The sequence below is a fragment of the Peromyscus leucopus genome, chromosome 5 (assembly GCF_004664715.2).
Source record: "Peromyscus leucopus breed LL Stock chromosome 5, UCI_PerLeu_2.1, whole genome shotgun sequence".
Classification (NCBI taxonomy): domain Eukaryota; kingdom Metazoa; phylum Chordata; class Mammalia; order Rodentia; family Cricetidae; genus Peromyscus; species Peromyscus leucopus.
In genome coordinates this window covers 56455376-56476001 of record NC_051067.1, presented here as the reverse complement: position 1 = coordinate 56476001, position 20626 = coordinate 56455376, and the positions used below count along the sequence as shown (strand labels likewise).

Below are 20626 nucleotides of genomic sequence, written 5' to 3'. Positions count from 1 at the left end.
GTGTCTGTAAACAAACTTAGGGTCTTGTACATACTAGCAAGTGTCCCAATGCTGAACTGTATGTCTCACTCTAGATAATTTTTTTTAACTATTCCATCTTCTCTTTATATTGATGTAGCCAATTGCAAGTATGGCCCTTCACAACCTCTTTCTCATCACCAGGCATTGGAGAAGTGTAAGGATGCAGGATTGGTCAAGTCTATTGGGGTGTCCAACTTTAACCACAAGCAGTTAGAGAGAATCCTGAATAAGCCAGGACTTAAGTACAAGCCTGTCTGCAATCAGGTAAGGATTCTCATTCCCTCCTCATTTCTCATGCTTTTCCTCACTCTGTACTGCTGACATCTGTCCATTTGCCCTCTGTAGAAGTGATTTTCATTTTGTGGAAAAGAAGATTCTGAGAGCAGTATCATTGCTTCAAAAGATGGAGGAGATTATAAATTTAACCTTGGGCTATTAAAGTGTTTGTGAGAATGGGGATATAATTTATTACCCCACTGTTGGCGAATGTATAAATTTAAAGTTAGTCCAGTAGGCAGAATTTGATGCCAGGGGAAAGTGATCTTCTCCTTGAACTGCGAATAATGAAGAAGCATGGGACATTTTGTTGAGAGATTGAGTTAAAATAAAAATCACTCAGTGTTCAGCACTTAAGTGGAGTTCAGACGCCTTTAATCCCAGCAGAGCCAGGTGGATCTCTGTGAGTTCGAGGCGAGCCTGGGCTACCAAGTGAGTTCCAGGAAAGGTGCAAAGCTACACAGAGAAACCCTGTCTCAAAAAATTAAAAAAAAAAAAAGAAAAGAAAAAAAAAAAGACCTGATACAACATACCTGGGTATTCTGAACATCTTAAAATCTATTAGAGTGATGTCTTTGATTCTACTAACTATTCCATAAAGATCTTAAAATGCTAATTGTTTATATAAGCAATATTCATTAGTCATAAGATAAAGATTTTATTAAGCTACACAATTTAGTGTTCTACATGTTTTTTATCTTTGTATATATATATGTGTGTGTGTGTGTGTGTGTGTGTGTGTGTGTATGCAAAGATTTCCTTCTAAAACAAGTTCTAAATAAACACTTAATTACAAACTTAAAAAAAAAAAAGAGTGTGGATTGCTCCCCAAAAGACAGCCAACGCATTGGACACAGCCCTTGCTCCCTGTAGATGTAACCAACCGACTTATTAAATAAGAAACACAGAACCAATGCAAAGAAGAAAGCCAAGAGATCAGAGCTAAAAGCCTTACCCGCCTGCTGCAGCTAACCTCTTTAGCCAAGAGATCTCTCCAAAAGAGAGCTACTTTCTGTGTGTTTGTCTTTATATAGTCTTTCTGTTCTGCCTTCTCATTGGTTGTAAACCCAAACACATGACTGCCTCGTCACTGCCTGTCTGTAGAGACTTCCAGGTCTTCTATGGTTGTTATTGAGATTAAAGGTGTGTGTCTCCAATGCTGGCCTTATCCTTGAACACACAGAGATCTACCTAGCTCTGCCTACCAAGTGCTGGGATTAAAGGTGTGCACTACCCCGCCACACTCTTGCTATGGCTCTAATAGCTCTGAACCCCAGGCAACTTTATTTATTAATATACAATTAAAAATCACATTTCAGTACAAATAAAATACCATTATAGCTCCCACAGCTAGGAGTCCCACAAGTAGACCAAGCTACACAACAGTCACACGTGTGTGGAGGACCTCAGTTGGTTCCATGCAGGCTTTCTGGCTGTTTGTCCAGACTCTGTGAGCTCCTACAAGTCCAGGTTACTTGTTTCTTTGTGTTCCCATGTGATGTTCTTGACACCTCTGGCTCATACAATCCTCCCTCCCTCTCTTCTACAAGATTCCCTGAGCTTAGCCCAGTGTTTGGCTATAGGTCTCTGCATCTGTCTCCACCAGTTACTGCATGAGGGCTCTCTTATAACAATTATGGTAGTCACTAAACTATGAGTATAGCAGAATATCATTAGGAATCATTACCTTCACATTTTTTCCCCAATCATGTTTGATTCTATCCTAGGTCTCTGAGCTATCCAGGCTCTGGGTCTTGAAGCTGCAGACAGTGTCAGGGGTGGGCTCATTCTTGTGGTGTGGGTCTGAGGCTGGACCATTCATTGGTTGGCTGTTCCTACAATCTCTGTGTCACTCTTTCTTCCCTCCCCTCTATACCTCCCATAGGCAGGACAGACAGTAGGTCCAAGGTTGTGTGGCTGGGCGAGGATCCGAATCCCTCCACTGGAAGCCTTTCCCCACCCCCAGTCACAGGAGATGGCCAGTTCAATCTAAGTATCCATTGTTGCTAGAAGTCTTAGCTAGCTAGGGTCATCCTTGTAGATTCCTGGGAGTTTCCCTTGCACCAGGTTTCTGACTGATGCCAAAAACACCCCCCTCTCCAGTCATTTCTTTCAACACTCTCCTCCATTCATCCTGAACCAGATTCTTCATGTTCCCATCTTTACCCACCTCCAGTCCACTCATGAGATCTCTTCTACTTCCTCTTCCCCAGGAGATCCATGCATCCTCCTTGGACCCTTCCTTGGTTCATTGCTTCTCTGGGTCTGTGGATTATAACATGGTTATCCTTTACTTTATATAGCTAGTATCTACTTATAAGTGAGTATATAGCCTTGCCCAGCCTCAATACAAGAGGAGGAGCCTAGTCCTATGTCAACTTAATATGCTATGCTTTGTTGACAGCCATGGGAGTCTTGCCCCTTTCTGAACAGAAACAGAGGTGGGGTGCAGAGGGCTGCAGAGGTGAGGTTGGGGGAAGGGATAGGAGGAGTGGAGGGAGAGGAAACTGCAGTTGGGATGTAAAGTAAATGAAGACATTTAATTTAAAAAAATGATATTAAAACTGGACCAGCAATTGAATCAGATGCCTTTCTGATACTTAAGCCTGGCAGACAGCTACAACTGCCTCACTGTTTTAGGTAAGTATTGCTGATGTTCCTAGAAATACTGCTGGAGAAGGAGAATAAGCCCAGATTTTGTAATAAATACCTGCAGATGTGTGCAGAATTGTACAGGAATGAGAGACTGATGATGTGTGGAATTTAGGTATGAATTATATACTTGATAAATATATACCATTTGATAAATATATAAGGTAAATCTTGTAAGTATATGTAATATTTATCATCTATAATTATATGTGATGTGATATGGTCTATATATGGTCATTTGACAATGATATCCATATACATACACACACATAAATGAACACTGGTGGTTAAAGGGTAGAAGTATAAAAGTGTAAGAATTTATAATTCTAGGTAGGTAATTATAAGGTGTTCTACATTTTCAAACAAAAGGAAATATGGATTATGAGTTTTCTGCATTTACATAGTCTCAATAGTGATTGTTACGCACATTCAGAAGAGTTTGCTGAATTGCCTTCTCCCGAATTTTGCTTGTTTTCATTCTCTTTTTATTACTTCTCGAAAAAAGGGCACCTACTACAGTCTTCACACTTACTATATGATTGAGCATCACATCTTTTCACTTGTCAGGAAGAGTCTCCTTCATTATTTTACCAAGGCTTTTTGTTATTTCCCCTAAACTGTTCTCTAAATTGTAGTTTTTATATATTGTAAAGCATGGATCCAGAGAAAATATATGTAAATTTAAATGACTTATTCAGAATAATTACATTTATGAGTTCTTTTCTCTGTTCATTGTTTTATTTATTCTCTCCCACTACCCTAATTATGTGTCTTACTAGATTTATAAGTTGTTACACTGTTGACAAATTTCCTTGTCCTTCCCTCCATCCTCCTCTGTCTCTGTATTTTTTTTTTTTTTGAGACAGGATTTCTCTGTGTAGCTAGCTTTGCGCCTTTCCTGGAACTCACTTGGTAGCCCAGGCTGGCCTCGAACTCACAGAGATCCACCTGTCTCTGCCTCCCGAGTGCTGGGATTAAAGGCGTGTGCCACCACCGCCCGGCTCTGTCTCCGTATTTTTAAGGCACCAAGGGACTTACCACTGCATATGTTTTAAGATGTGAACAATTAGTGAAAATCATTTTGAAGTTAAAATGTCTCAAATTTAAATAAGAAGATCCTTTTGAAAGCCAGCTCTTTTGTCCTACATGAACATGATATAATTAGAATTTGGATACATCTTGACTTACATAATATTGAATGAGCAATTGTTTACATTTTAATTATTCATTGATTTATTACAAAATGTACTTTCCATGCAAATCACTGTTTTGTGTGATGTATTTCAAAAATTTGCTCTAGATTTCTTGGAAAATATGTAGGTGATGCTATTGTATTTGGATGATGTTAAATGTTTTGTTTGTTTGTCTGTCTGTATTTTCTCATCTGTGGTACTGCAATTTTAATATATCTCAAAAGCAGTTTTCTTTCATTTTTACTTAATATTTATTAACCATGGATGTTTTGGTAAACACTGTTCACTTTTTTAGAAACATATATACTATTCACATTGCCTTTGAGACATAAAGTCTGATTCATTCAAATGCCAAAACCTTTTGTTTTCCTGAAAGGTTTTTGAATTCCAGTTGTCTCCAGAGGATATGAAAACCCTAGATGGCCTGAACAAAAATTTTCGATATCTTGCAGCTGAGATGTAAGTAATGTTGATAAACACCTCACCTTAATTAGTTTCAGGTCCAAGTCTCTCCCTTGTTCGAAACCAAGTGCCTTATTTATCCTTATAGTTTCCCTTGGAAAATAGTTAATACAACATTTGTTTCTGAGATTTGAAAATATGGATATGTCATTGCAAAACACAGAGAAGGTTTTGAAAATCATGTTCAAAACTAAGAAAAGAACCTTCAGGAAAAAGCACTATTGCATAGGAGCATTAATAGCTACCCAAAGATCTTTAGGTTCCCTTCATGATCTGTGGTAACAGAATTTCATACTGGAAACAGGTTATAAATTGCAAACAAAGACTGCATCTCTCTCTCTCTCTCTCATATATATATATGTACATATGCAATTGTCTATCATCTATATATCTACATCTTCTGCTTCTTGGAATTTTAATTCTCACAGAAATAAATATGATAATGTTTGAAGGAGAATTAGAAAATCTACAATACCATGTAAAATTGGTATATGTGTTATCATTAGTAAGATTTTTTTTAGCAGAGAGCAGAATGAAGGCAGAGGAGAGATCTAGCTCAGTGAGTGAGCCATTGTTGTAAGTAATGAATCATTCTTGTCACACTTTAACAATTAATGATTTTTATCAATGCATATTTTGGATTGTTATTTATATATAGAGGTCTACATATTATACAGTTAGCTCCTTGGACATGGATGCCCATCTTGTTGATGCCATTCTTCCTAACTGAGTCTAATACATTAATTTGTGTATAATGGGCAGTGAGTGAATAATAAATGGACTACTAATAATTAAATGGAAGTGAAAGTAGTAGGCATAAATCATAATTTAAGGCATATTATGACATGTTCATGTTGATCAATGTCTAGAGTTACCTTGAACTAAAGTGACTTATACTTTTCTCCTTTCTTTGGAGACTGAAGTTCAGAAGGATTTTTGGCTCTTCTTTCTTTGATTGGTGCATAGATGAAGCTAAGGGAGAGGAATATTTATTGACACTGGTCTTTGTATGTTCTATTCTAGGCAAAGGGACATAACTGGAAAAATTGTATAAATAAATAATATTTTTAAAAAATTTCTAATAAATGTTTGTAAGTGACTGTAAGAATATCATCTTCTGCAACATGTTAGGGAATAAAACAAATTATTCTCACCTCGATGGTGACTTCCTAGATGTCAAGTCTTTACACAGCAAAAGTGGATCATACAGTTCACGTTTGTTTTTATTTCCTATTTTAGTTTTGTGGAACACCCTGAATATCCATATTTTGAGGAATATTAACATGGAGACCTAGTCAGGACTATGACTCTGACTGAAGTTATGGTGTGTGGACAGTGATGTTGGTGATTTGACTCAGATGCTGTTTGGTGGATGCCTCGTTTCAGTCAATCTAGGCTGCTTAGCAACTCTCACATTCAGCTGAAACTCCGGCTAACAGTCTTGAAAAAAGGGGATTTAATTTTCATGATGCTTCAAAATAAATATAACATGTTCTCCTCAAAAGATACTTTATTTTATTTTATTTTTTTTAATGAATCATTATAACACAAAACTGGTTTTGGTGGAAGTCTGTGGGTGGTGTTTGGAGATGTTGATTTCCATTTTATAAATATTTCAAAAGTGAGGTAGGTGGTATTTTCAGACCAGGGAATGGCTGTTAGTAGTTGTTTATGAGTCAGTGGTCCTCTAGCCATGAGTCAACAAGAAAACATGGCACACAGCCTGTGATTTTCAGTCTGGAAGGTGAGACACACATGGAAAGGTTGACCAACAGTTCCCAGGCTCTCTCTAGCTGCTTAGCATTAGATTCTTGGAATTGGAGAGTGAGGCATTCCTGAAAATGTTAGACTAAAAAGGTGACACGAGAACCAGCCTAATAGGACCATTCAAAGTCAGGATGGGGGACATCAGGAGGAGGGAGTTGATCATAGCTCTACCTAGAAATGATGCCAAGGTTGATTTTTTCCCCTAACTTTTTTCTTATCTTTTCTTTTTTTGAAGATAATTACATCTCACAAACAAAAGGAGATTTTCATTAATTTAATCCAAGGATATATCAGAAAGTTATTTCTAGCAATATTTTTGTAAAGACATAAAAAACAGAACCAACTTCAATTTTAATGAATTTAAAAATACAAGAATTGTGATGCATTGATGGAATGTGATCTACAAATCCCTGAAATTTAGTGTGTAAAGATGTCAACACAATGTTGGACTAGGAAGCTTTAAATTTTCCCCATGGAAACATCAGAAAAACCATGTAACCTAGGCTAACTGTCTAGTAAGCTCTGGTAAGCAGTCAGCTGTTTACAGAAACCAAGTAAAGATGCAACTGTTAGTAACAACAGGATCCCCAAAATAGGTAGTTTTACATCTCACACTGAGAAGATCTGCCTGCCTGGAAGCATGTGGTCTTGATATATAGGTGGCCTCAACAGTTACTGAAAGACCCCCGAAGGTAGTCTTCCCTCTGGAGAGACCCTCGCCCAGAGATCACACCGAGACCATAAGTCAGATGCAAACAGCAAGAGGCTTTATTCAGGAACACGGGTACCCGGGGCGACACAGTCACTCAAGAGGCTCAAGAGACTGGCGCGCCGATGGGCTGGAGTGGAGGGTTTTTATAGGGTCGGGCAGCAGAAGGGCGGGTACAGAAGCGAGAAGCATGGTTTAAAGGGTTCTGATTGGACGATTCATATGAGGCCAGGTTCAAATTCAGGACAGTTCGTGGTTTTTCCCCGAGCTCGACACGCCTGCTGACTTGGCTCTTATCTAGTGTACAAGTTGTTTTTCTGACCTTTTAGTTCCCTGTTCTGGGGCCAGGTGGCCGACTGCAGATACCCTGTTTGTTCCTGTGCCCATGTCCTCTAACTGAACTTTCCCCGTACTTTTCAGGCCTTGCTCAAAATGGCGTTAGGCTAAGCAAGTATGCTGGGGTCTTTCATTCCCCCATTTTCTTATCTCAGGGAATGGAATCCTCCATTCATGGGGAAGAATAGGGATGTGGCTCCATTTCCTCCTGGTTGAGTCGTTGGTATTGTTGGGTCAATACCAAGGTCTGAATAGTAGAAACGCGTTCCCTGATAAATTGGACAAGTCTGTTTAGGATACAGGGCCCGAGCGTCAGAAGGAGCAATAAAATCAGAAGGGGTCCTATAAGGGTGGAGATGAGGGTGGTGAGCCAGGGGGACCTTCCGAACCATCCTTCAAACCATCCCTGCTGTTCTTCAAAGAGTTTTTGTCTTTGTTCTAATCTCTTTCTTAATTTAGCCATGCTATCTCTCACCACCCCAGTATGATCCGCATAGAAGCAACATTCTTCTTTAAGGGCGGCACATAACACCCTCTCCTGCAGGAAGAGGAGGTCTAATCCTCTCCAGTTCTGCAGAACTACCTCAGACAGGGAGGTGAGTGACTTTTCCAAGGCACTCACGGATTCCTCCAGTGCCTGGATATCGGTATGCATGGCAACCTGGAGTTGTCTGAACTGGTTGGTTTCCATGAGGGCAGTGGTACCTGTGCCTATTCCGGCGGCGACTCCTCCCATAGTTAATCCACCTAGTATCAGGGCCAGGGTTAGCGAGACTGGCTCTCTTTTTATACGGGGGACCCCTGTTTCATATTGGGCATAGATATCTTCAGGTGCATGGTAGACTATCTTGGGGTACAGTTCTATGAGCACACAATAATCGGCCGTGTTGGCTAGTATTGAGGGGGAGAGGCATGGTGTAAGTCCAGTGCTACAGGCCCAGTAAGTCCCGTTGGGAGCCACGAGATAGTGGGGTCCTGGAACAAGTGCCTGGGTGCGATTACACAGGTGTTGGTGGGTGTAGGGTACTGTCCCCAGACATAGTCCTTGTCCTGACACCTCGGAGATTGTGAGCTTATGCTGAGGTGTCGAGGCACATCCTGACGGGGGTGAAGAAGAATTGGTGAAGCTTCCGAGTACGGCCACCCCCTCATAATAGGGAGGTGTGGAGACTAGGCATAACCAGCACTCCTGAGTCCGATTTGGGTTGGTAACATTGAGGGCTGAGTAAGCGCCCTCTATAAGATTCAATAGCCGGTCTCCCGTACCGGGCCTGGGTGGCTGGAGGGTGACTGGGGTTACAGTAGCATTCGGAGCCGTGCTTGGGCGAATGGCCGAATTGGGTCGGGGGGTAGCCCTCGGGGGTGCCAGAGCGGGTAAAGAGGGGCGCTTTTGGTCAGAGAGAACCTGGTTGGGACCTATAAAGGCGGAGGGCTCCGTGATTTTAAGCTTAATCGTAAACACGACTCCCTGGTCCCGTCCCGTCATGTAAAGTCTAAGTCCCCATGTTTTACCTTTGATCCAGTCTTGTGTTATCTCCCTTCCCTTCTGAGTAAAAGATATATTCAGGGGGTTGCAGGTGAAATTTACACAGGGCCCCCCCACTTCCAGTAAATGTTATCTCTTCCTGACGTGACAGTTCCCCAACAACGTCCTTGGGTAAGGGGACGCCATGAGTGGCTTTCTCCTTGGGTAGTCCTTTTTACCCTAATGAGGTCCCAAGTGGATGAAGGCTTCCAATAGGTATTACCAGTTGTTTCACATCCCCATGCTTTACAGAAGTAACTTTCATAACCCCCACATTGTCTAATCATCTTTCTGTCCCTACCATCCCGGGCGCAGACGTAGAAGGATAGTTGTGACAGGGCTGCCCTGGTTTCAGGGTGACCACATCCGTATCTCCCGTCACTACATTTGCAAGTTCCCTCACCATCCTGACAGACGTCTGGTGCTCTGGGGTTCATGGGGTCAGTGGTAGGGATGTCCCAGTCCTCTGACCCTGCTGCTAGTCAGCAGAGATCTGGATGCAAGTTAGGCCACCATGTAAAGGGGGTGTGAAGGGCGGTCGTTTGCCAGACAGTCTCCCCAGTTTGTGAGATGACCTGCCAAGTGAGCCTCTTAACTAGGTGCGGGCTCTCTGCCGCCCTAGTCCCCTGGGGGTAGGCAGAGATTAAGAGGAGGGGGAGGAAGAGGAGCCGCGGGCCAACCTTATTTTTAGGGGGTTTCGTGTGCGGCGCACTGTCCATGTTGACTTTCTGGATCCTGCTGGGTCGGGTTCCCTGGCAGCCTTCACATGAGAGGCGTGGATCCATGCAGCAATCCCGTCGACCTTGAGTGCAGTGGGGGTTGTCAGCAAGACAGTGTAGGGCCCCTTCCACCGTGGTTCCAGATTCTTGGTCTGGTGTCGTCGGACCCAAACGGAGTCCCCGATCTGGAAGGGGTGGGGCACCACCGGCTTGTCTAGCTGCTCCTGATAAGCCTTGGCCAGGGGCTTCCAGATCTCCCTCTGCACCAGTTGGAGGGCTTGAAGATGTGCCTCTAAAGTAGGGGTGGTGGCAAAAGATGAAATATCAGGATGGAGAAAGTTTACAACAGGAGGTGGGGCCCCATACATGATCTCAAAAGGGGTTAGGCCGTGTGGGCCAGGAGTATTTCGGGCTCGGTAGAGAGCCAAGGGAAGTAGGAGCACCCAATCTCTAGTGCCAGTTGCAAGTGTTAATTTGGTTAAAGTCTCCTTGATTGTTCTATTAGCTCGTTCTACCTGTCCTGAGCTCTGGGGGCGGTATGCACAATGGAGTTTCCAATCAACCCCCAATAGTTTGGCCACCTTCTGACTTACCTGAGAGACGAAGGCAGGCCCGTTATCCGACCCCAATATTTGAGGCATCCCATACCTGGGGAAGATTTCTTCCAACAGTTTCTTTGTTACCACGTTAGCCATCTCATTCTTGGTTGGAAATGCCTCGATCCATTAGGAAAAAGTGTCCACGAAGACCAGGAGGTACTGGTACCCGTAGAGTCCGGGTTTTACTTCTGTAAAGTCTATTTCCCAATGAACACCAGGACGATGGCCTCTTTGGCGGGCCCCCTTGTTTAGATGAACCTTTCCTGCGTTGACTTGAGCACAGGCTGGGCAGGTAGAAGTTACCTGCTGGAGTACCTGATCCTGGTTCAGCAGCACTGCCCAGGTGTTTTCTCTGTCCAATAGGGTCTTCATCTTGTTTTTGCTCAAATGGGTCAATGCATGGAGGAATCTCAGCATATATCGGGTATGGGAGGTTGGCATGACCATCCGGTCCCCTAGTATATATGCTTGTCTTCCTTGTTCCCAGTCCGCCCCCATTTTCTTTGCTAGTTCATGGTCTTCTGGGCTATAGGGCACGGGGTCTCTCTCAGGCTGTGGTTCTTGTATGGCCATCAACTGGCTGCTCCCTGCTGGCTGGGAAGCCACTGTTCGGGCAGTCAGATCCGCCAGCCGATTCCCTCTGGCTACCACAGAGTCATCCTTTTGATGCCCTGGGCAGTGGACAATACTGAGTTGGAGCGGGAGGAACAGGGCCTTTAGGAGGTCTAGGATCTCTTTTTTGTTTTTTATTTCCTTACCCGAGGACGTCAGCAGGCCTCTCCGTCTGTAGATTTCCCCGTGGACATGGGCAGTGGTGAAGGCATATCTGCTGTCAGTATAAACTGTGAGCTTCTTACCTTCTGCCATCCGGAGAGCTTGGGTGAGCACAATCAGTTCTGCGCGCTGGGCCGATGTCCCGGGCGGGAGTGACGATGCCCATACCACTTCCAATTGGGTGGTTATAGCTGCTCCGGCTCTGCGTTCCCCCTCCTCCAGGAAACTGCTCCCATCTGTGTACCAGACAGCGTCTGGATCCTTAAGCGGCTGATCTGTCAGATCAGGGCGGGTGCCATGTGCTTCGGCTAGAATCTGGAGGCAGTCATGCTCCTCGGAGGGGCTAGGCAGTGGCAGCAAGGTAGCAGGGTTAAGGGAAACTGTCGGCCCAAAATTTACCCGGTCTGAGTCCAGTAGTAAGGCCTGATAGTAAGTCATTCTGGCGTTAGAAAGCCATCTGTCCGGTGGTTGTCGGACCAAGGCCTCCACTGCATGGGAGGCCAGCACAGTCAACGGCTGTCCCAGAGTCAGCTTCCCGGCATCCTTGAGTAATACGGCAATGGCTGCCACCACATGGTGGCCATCCTGTAGCCACTGGGTCCAATTTCTTGGACAAGTATGCTACAGGTCTCCTCCAAGGTCCCAGTCTTTGCACCAGTACCCCTTTGGCAAAACCTGAGTTCTCATCCACAAACAGCTCAAAGGGCTTGGTTAGATCTGGCAGACCCAGACCCGGGGCCTCGAGTAAGGCCTTCTTGATCTGTTGGAACGCTTTCTGATGCTTCTCCTCCCATTGGAACATGGCCCCTGGTTTAGTGAGGGGGTATAATGGGGCTGCCAGTTCGGCAAAGCCAGGAATCCAAAGGCGGCAGTACCCAGCCGTACCCAGGAACTCTCGAACTTGGCGGGGCTTCCGAGGAGGGGGGAATGGAGATTATCGTCTCCTTCCTTGCTCCTGTTAACCATCTTTGCCCCCCGCTCAGGGTGTAGACCAGGTAGGTAACCTTGTCTCGGCATACTTGAGCCTTTTTGGCTGAGGCTCTATAGCCCTTTTGTCCAAGTCTGGCCAGTAAGGCTTGAGTGCCCTCCAGGCACTCGGTTCGACTCCTGGCCGCCAGGAGTAGATCATCCACGTACTGGAGCAGAGTCAGGGTTGGGTGTTCGACCCGGAATCCGGCCAGATCTGCATGTAGGGCCTCATCAAAGAGGGTTGGGCTATTTTTGAAGCCCTGAGGGAGCCGGGTCCAGGTTAATTGTCCCAAGAGCCCTCTTTCTGGGTCCCTCCATTCAAAAGCGAATAGCATTTGACTTTGAGGGTGCAACTTAAACAAAAGAAGGCATCCTTCAGGTCTAGCACAGTGTACCAGACGTGGGTCGGTGGGAGGGTGCTCAGAAGGTTATAGGGGTTGGGCACCGTGGGGTGTATGTCCTCCACCCGCTTATTGACCTCTCTCAAGTCCTGGACCGGCCTGTAGTCCCCTGTCCCCGGTTTCTTAACAGGCAAGAGAGGGGTGTTCCAAGGGGACTGGCAGGGCTTTAGCACCCCTTGGTCCAGGAGCCTTCGAATATGGGGCTTGATCCCCTCATGAGCTTCCCGTGACATTGGGTATTGTCTGATTGAAACGGGAGTCGCGGAAGCCTTTAGTGAGATCACCAGTGGTGGCTGATCGTGTGCCAGCCCCAAGCCCCCAGTCTCTGCCCAGGCCTGAGGAAACTCTCTCAGCCAGTTCTGTAGCTCCTCAGGTGATTTCTCCGGGGGTTCTGGTTCAAACAAACGGTATTCTTCCTCTAAACTGAGGGCAAGGATTTGTAGAGGGTCTCCTTTAGGACCCATGACCCTCGATCCCTTCTCATCAAAATAGATTTGTGCCTTCAATTTGGTTAATAGGTCCCGTCCTAACAGCTGATGGGGGCATTCAGGTATATGCAGAAAGGAGTGAGTTACTTGCCCTGATGCCAGTTGGACTTTTCTCTCGGCAGTCCAATAATACCTCTTGTTTCCAGTTGCCGCCTGCACCAGTGCAGAATGCCGGCTAAGAGGCACTCCGGCATGGGTTAGGACTGAATGTTCGGCACCAGTATCAACCAGGAAGGTCACGGGCTGCCCCCCGATCTTGAGGGTTATCCTAGGCTCGGGGGGGGGGCTCCTGGCCTCGACTCCCCTAGTCCTCCAGACTAAGGAGGTCCACGGTCTTGGGCTTGGGCCAGCGGGGTCCTTGTGGTTTCTTGGGGCACTCTCGGGCCCAGTGTCCCTTCTCCTTGCAGTAAGCACATTGATCTTTATCAAGGGGTGGCCTCCTTCGCTCTCCCGACCTATCTCCCTCTCTCCGCTGTCCCTGAGACACAACGGCGGCCAAAACCTTTTTCATCTCCCTATGCTGTTTCTTGTCCCTTTCCTCTTGTTTCTGCCATCTCCTTTCCTCACGCTCCTCAGGAGTTTCTCTCTTATTGAACACTTTCTCTGCTTCCTTCAATAAGTCTGGCAAACCTAGCGCCTGTAAACCTTCCAACCGCTGCAATTTGGTTCTGATATCTGAGCTAGACTGATAGATAAATGACAGGATGACACCTGGTGCTTGCCCTGGGTCCTCTGGATCATACGGAGTGTACATCCTATAAGCCTCCTTCAGCCTCTCTAAAAATGCAGCGGGTGTTTCTTCCTTTCCCTGTATCACATTCCTTACCTGAGCCAAATTGGTAGGCCTTCTGGCGGCCGCTCGGAGACCCGCTAAGAGCAACTGGCGATAGAGACGTAGATGCTCCCTACCTTCAGGTGTATTGAAGTCCCAGTCTGGGCGGGTCAAGGGAAAAGCTGCATTGATGATATTTGGGAGTTGGGTTGGCCTCCCGTCATCGCCTGGAACCTGCTTCCGGGCCTCCAGGAAAACTCTCTGCTTCTCCTCTACTGTTAAGAGGGTCTGCAGGAGCTGCTGACAGTCGTCCCACGTTGGCCTGTGAGTCACTAGGATGGACTCAATTAGGCCGGTCAAGGCAACAGGATCCCTGGAGAAAGGGGGATTATGTTGTTTCCAATTATAGAGGTCTGAGGCTGAAAAGGGCCAGTACTGCAACTGATGATTCGGCCCCTCTCTGAGCGGGAAGGCCCTGGACTCATTAGGGGGGTCATCCCGGCGGCCGCGGAGGCGGCCAGCAATGGGGGACGGGGCTGCGTCCTCTTCTTCAGCCCCGTGGGTCCTGCGAGTCGAGGTGGCTTCCGGATCTGCCACGGGCACGGCCGGGGGCGCCGCCACCGGGGCGGCGGCTGGGGCCGCTTCGGCCGGCTCTCCAGGTGGTCCGGCTTGATATGGTGGTGGGTCCTCCATCAGGAGATCTATAAGGGGGGTATGGGAGTCTGGGGGAAGGACTGGAGGCTTAGGAGTCTCCTTGTGAGGGAGCACGGGGTAAAGGGAGGAGTCCGGGTTGGGGGGCGCAGAAGGCCCAGAGACTGGAGGGGGCTGTGGAAGGAAAGGCTTAACCCATGGAAATGGGTTCTCGACCAGTGATCTCCAGATGGCGATATACGGGACCTGGTCGGGATGCCCATAAGGGCTAGGGGCAAAAACCTTGCCCTCCACCTGTGAAATAAGAGAGAGGTTAAAAGATCCCTCTCGCGGCCAGCCGACATTCATCATGACCCATTCGGCCTCGCAGAGGGTGATCCATTTGTTCTTCCTGATGATGACACCTTCATTGTTTCCTCGGGCCTTAACATTGGACCAGTGGTCCGTGGTTAGGCTCAGTGGGGTGGCGACAGCCTGTCCCATGGTGGTCTCTAAATAAAGAAAGGTTAGACACACAACGAGAAACAAACAGACAAGACAGACCACAGAATTTCGCGCTGCGCGTCTCCGGCGTAAAACCGAAAACAAAAACTCAGATGGGGACGCGGAGTGTTTGAATTCTCCGTCCCCTGCCAGTACCACGTATCCTTTTGATACGGGGGTGGCCCCGAAAAACCGTGCCCCAGAGGGGACTTCAGATACCCGTGGAACGTCTTCCAGGGTTTTGGTGGGCGAAGTCCGAGCTCGTCAGCTCCTTCAGCCCCCACTGACTCAGACCTGACTTAGGACGCCCGACGAAAACGAAAGACAAGTAAACAGACTGAGACAATACAGACAGACAGTGGCCGGCCAACTTACCTCCTGACAGTGGGTCGGTGGTCCCGAGGCGGGGGGTCTCCGATCCCGGACGAGCCCCCAAATGAAAGACCCCTGAAGGTAGTCTTCCCTCTGGAGAGACCCTCGCCCAGAGATCACACTGAGACCATAAGTCAGATGCAAACAGCAAGAGGCTTTATTCAGGAACACGGGTACCCGGGGCGACACAGTCACTCAAGAGGCTCAAGAGACTGGCGCGCCGATGGGCTGGAGTGGAGGGTTTTTATAGGGTCGGGCAGCAGAAGGGCGGGTACAGAAGCGAGAAGCATGGTTTACAGGGTTCTGATTGGACGATTCATATGAGGCCAGGTTCAAACTCAGGACAGTTCGTGGTTTTTCCCCGAGCTCGACATGCCTGCTGACTTGGCTCTTATCTAGTGTACAAGTTGTTTTTCTGACCTTTTAGTTCCCTGTTCTGGGGCCAGGTGGCCGACTGCAGATACCCTGTTTGTTCCTGTGCCCATGTCCTCTAACTGAACTTTCCCCGTACTTTTCAGGCCTTGCTCAAAATGGCGTTAGGCTAAGCAAGTATGCTGGGGTCTTTCATTACCAGTTTTTTTTTTTTTTCAAAGCAACTGATCTTATAGGACACAGTATACCAAATCTGTGCTTGTCATTTCCAAACAATTTTCTTTATATTTCCATTCTCACATAAAGCCTCACCTCATAAATAGCAGTTGACATTAGATAGCAAGTCTAGGTTTATGGTGTTTTCTTTAGGAATTTTACAAATTATTTCCCACAGAATCTTTATGTACCATAGAAAATATTTTTTTGCATTTGAAAAATAATTAAAATGATTACCAATATCTTTTTTCAATGTTTAGAAAATTGTTTAGCAATTTAATATTTAACATTTTAGGAGAGAATTGAGTAACTTTAAAATATACCATTGCCTTTTCCATATTAATTCTTTTTTTTTTTTTGGTTTTTTGAGACAGGGTTTCTCTGTGTAGCTTTGCGCCTTTCCTGGATCTTTCTCTGTAGCCCAGGTTGGCCTCGAACTCACAGAGATCTGCCTGCCTCTGCCTCCCAAGTGCTGGGATTAAAGGCGTGTGCCACCACTGCCCGGCCCATATTAATTCTTGTTTACTATCCCTCAATATATTTAAAAAAAATGTTTTTATCTTGTGTGTGTGTGTGTGTGTGTGTGTGTGTGTGTGTGTGTGTATGTGTGTGTCTACCTATATGTCTGTGTATCACATACATTCCTGATGCTTAGGGAGGTCATAAGAGAATATTAGTCCGTTAGAACTGGAATTACAGTTGGTTGTGACCCATCATGTGGGTGGTAGGAAACCTAGGCTCTCTGGAAGTAAAGCAATTGTTCTTAATTTTTGAGCCATCTCTCCAGCCCCTGTTGCTCAATATTTTGGTCTTCATTCAGATTCGCAGAAACCTATAATCTCATTATGTATTACTCGTTATGGATTCACAAAATGTCAGAAATTCTAGGTGTTTTTGGATGTGTGGAAAGTGCAATGGGAGATAAGTGCATCATGGAGGAATTTGTTACCTTCACTTGGAGTTGTTAGGATATCTCTACATTATAAGCCTACATCATATTGGCTGAAGTATCTCAAAAATATTAACTTCCACAAGAAGTCTGGTGAGAGACCACACTCTGGATATTGTTCATTGAGCATCCTTATCTTCTTCCATCCCTACTGCACTTCTGTCTGTTAACCTCATGTTCAGTCTGGATGAACAAAGCTATAGTAACTTCAAATTTTATGGAGCAGTAGTTCAATATCCAACAGGAGAAAATCCACTTTTTAAAAGCAGTGCTTACAAAATAATATTGGATATTGTCCTAGCATGATCCTCTCTCATGCAGCATTGGCCAGGAATGGATCACAGCTCATTTCGCCCAGGGATCATGTGAAAAAGCTGATGAAATTAACAAGAACACCTGAAACAATTATTAACACAGCTCGGGAAGATCAGCCTCCAGAACTGCACCCAGGGTCGCAAAAATAATGCCTACAGAGTAGCAGGGATTTAGAAAAAAAATTATCTATCTCAGGGTTTGACTTTTCTATCTAAGGGGGAAAATAAGGAAACACACATTTTGTGATGGTGATTTTCTCTTTTACTTCATCTTGAAAAAAATTGTCTCTGAAATTCTCTTTGTCTCCACACAGGTATATCTCTTTTCACATTGCTATATCTCTTTCCACACACATTTCTATTTACCCACATCTCTCTCATACACAGCTCTCTCCTATGCACACTTTTTCTCTCTACTCTGTTATATTCCTTCACACATTAATACATCATTCACATTCACTCACTTTCTCATTTCCTCAGTCTCACTCATTCGCTCTCCTCTACACACACATTTCTGCCCTACATGCACATCTCTGTCCTACATAGACCCATCTCTGTCTCCATAATAAAAACTCTGGAAAATATGAGTTACATTTTCAGGATCACAAAGCCTTTCTTGAGTAAACAATAAGAGACTGTGCCATGAGAACTCACACAGTTTCTCTCAGGCTAGGGAGGTGTGTAAAGCAGGCACATAGCTCTGAGTGGTTAGCATTTTCAGACAGTTTGACATTGAAATTCAGGACTTAAACAATAAACAGTTAGTTGGCTAAAACTTGAGCCTCATATCAAAAGTGAGGATAGGAGTACATGTAGAAAGTCCATTACTGCAGGGAATTATATCTACCAAAGTTCCTTGATTCAACAAACACTTGGGAACTTGTCCTTGTGTATTCTTTGCAGGGGTAGGTAATCTGTTTTAAATTTGTCCTGAAGCCTAAAATTCGCTGAGAATACTGTTACTTTCCCATGTCAGTTATGAAAAATATCCTAGTATTGTAGTAGGTAGCCATTCCAGCTTGGATCTGGAAGTTCCAACCCCCATTGAGACTCTGGCAACTGTCACACCTATGAGGCGGGGCCAGGGGAAGCGCCTGGAGACCTGAGAGCTGGATGGGCCACCGCTCTCTGTGTGCTCTCTCTGTGCCAGGACGCTGAATGGTGAAGGTGGATTGTGCAGAGCTCCGGAGAACACCGCTGGACTGTGATGCACCTTCCCCAGACCCTGCGACCTACCTTTCACTTAATTTGTCAGTTACGCCATTAAATAAATATCCTTTTAACTACGTGGAGTGGTCAAAATAATTTCTCCAATATCTGGCACTCACATGGGTCAAACTCCAAAGGCCTGGGTTGCTCCCGCCCTCTCCTCCCTAGCTGGCAGGTACCTAAACCTGCCTGCAAATTTTCATATAACCAGGGAACACCTACATGGTGAAAAAGGGAGCAACTAGTCCGATCTCAATTCCCTAGCTTAGTCCCAGACCAGCGAAAGAGGCAGGGGAGTGCTGGCTCGGAGTTCCTCCATCTCTGACTCCAGCCAAGATCACCAGCAGGCCCTGTTTTGGAGCTGTACCAACGCCACCTGCTGGCTGAAAAGTGCTACTACATGCCCCCAAAACCACAAAAGGTAAGCATATTGTTTCAAGTAAAGGTACTTGATAATTTTACACCTTAAAATTGACTAACAAATTTTGAGTAATTCGTGTAATATGGCTGACAACATTACCTCACAAGAATTTAAAAACCTTTTTGCCTGTATGATGAATGACATCTTCCTGGAAATATACGACATTCCTAAGGCATATCTGGGCTATACCATTTTAGCATTCATCATAATAATTCACACAGTGTTCAAACACTTGTTTTAGAACAAAGATGAGTCATTATTGGGACTGATACAGGCTTTAAAAATAGCAATGAAGGCTTACAGAAAAAGATTCTCTCTCTGGAATCTGCTAACCAGGAATTACAGGCTTTCAAAGATAGCAATGAAGGCTTACAGAAAAAGATTCTTTCTCTAGAATCTGCTAATCAGGATTTACAAAACAGGCTTGTACCCAAAATTGATTTTATTGATAATAAATATGAATATTTAATGGATAGAACACTAACTCTCCAGAGTGAAGTTGTGACTACTTCGACAGTATATAAGGAAGAAAGATTATCATTAATTAATAGGATAAGGTCCATGGAATCATGTGTTTCTGAGGAACAGAAAAACTTCTATGATTCCATGAGAAATCTGGAGTCCCTTGCAAGAGAGGAGGTTCACTCCCTAGAACAGAACCTAGGTGCTCCTTTGCAAGCCCTAGAAGAAACTCTCAGTAAACATGACAAGGGAACTAATAAGCAGAAGGTCAAGACCATAGAGGTTGTAACATCTCCAAATGGCTCTCATACAATGGCTTATCCTGTTATTGTCCATGAGAAGCCAGCAGATGACACACACCCCGAGCCATATATGACATATACATTACAACCAATTTCAGCAAGGGACTTTAAAAATATAAAGGAAGCAGTAGTTACGTATGGGATACACTCCACATATGTAAGACAGATGTTAAATTCGTGGTCTACCTCACATAGAATCATTCCAGATGACTGGCATCAGTTAATTTCAGCTGTTCTAGAATATAGCCAGCAGTTACAGTGGAAAAGCTGGTTGAGAGAAGAGGCAAAAAATTTAGAACAACAAGGTAAAATCAGAGGTTTTGTGATCTCCCAAGATCAAATACTTGGTGAGGGATGTTTTGCTGACAGGAATGTACAAGCCACTTATGATGAGCATACAATATCCCTATGCCATACAGCAGCTCTAAATGCTTGGGAAAAAATTCCAGAACCTGGAAAACCAACTGAGGTATACACAAAGATATTTCAGGGACCGCATGAACCCTTCACTGATTATATACAAAGACTGAACACAGCTATAACAAGAGCTGTGTCAGACAAAGAATTAAGAAAAGTATTAACTGAGTCCTTGGCATTCGACAATGCTAATGCAGAATGCAAAAGAATACTTACACCATTAAAGATCACATCAGCTCCTTTGGAAGAATGGATTCAATATACTAATGGTGTTCAGTCTCTTAACTACAGTAATGAGGCTTGGATAGGAGAGACAAATCCCAGAGGTGAAAGAAGGCCCCAGAGTACCGAATGTTTTAAATGTGGTACACCAGATCATATAAGTAAAAACTGTAGATGGGGTACTCCTAGAAGTAATACTCCTTCTAGGAATAGCCTAAACAGGAGACCCCAACCACCTCCTGGATTATGTAGAAGATGTGGCAAAGGCCGACATTGGACCAGTGAGTGCAGATCAAAAATAGATATACAAGGCAACCCTTTACTGGAGGGAAACACCTCAGGGGGCCTCTTGCAGGCCCCCAAACCAAATGTAGTATGAACATTCCTAGCCACTGTGGAAGAAATTCCTCTCTAGGACAACTGAATAAACCAATGCCTAATGTAAAAACTGATACTGCAATGGATGACAAAACAGCTTTGATAGATGGATCACAGTTTACAAAGAACACTATAAAACAAATATTTTGGCAGACTTCCATAAATGAACAAAGACCAAAGCTTAGAATTCGAATT

General features: G+C 44.9%; 1 protein-coding gene and 1 pseudogene across 1 annotated transcript; one reads left to right on the top strand and one right to left on the bottom strand.

Moving 5' to 3' along the window:
• LOC114707847 overlaps window positions 1-6108 on the top strand; it is a 74621-nt pseudogene extending 68513 nt beyond the window's left edge.
• Window positions 6109-9259: 3151 nt separating this feature from the next.
• On the bottom strand, window positions 9260-14938 carry LOC119088111. The gene is given in 5 exon segments (XM_037206463.1): window positions 9260-11604; window positions 11606-11958; window positions 11960-12357; window positions 12360-13176; window positions 13178-14938. Coding segments are annotated over 5 exon segments (5208 nt in total). The 5' UTR covers window positions 14798-14938; the 3' UTR covers window positions 9260-9584.
• Between the last annotated feature and the right edge of the window lie 5688 nt (window positions 14939-20626).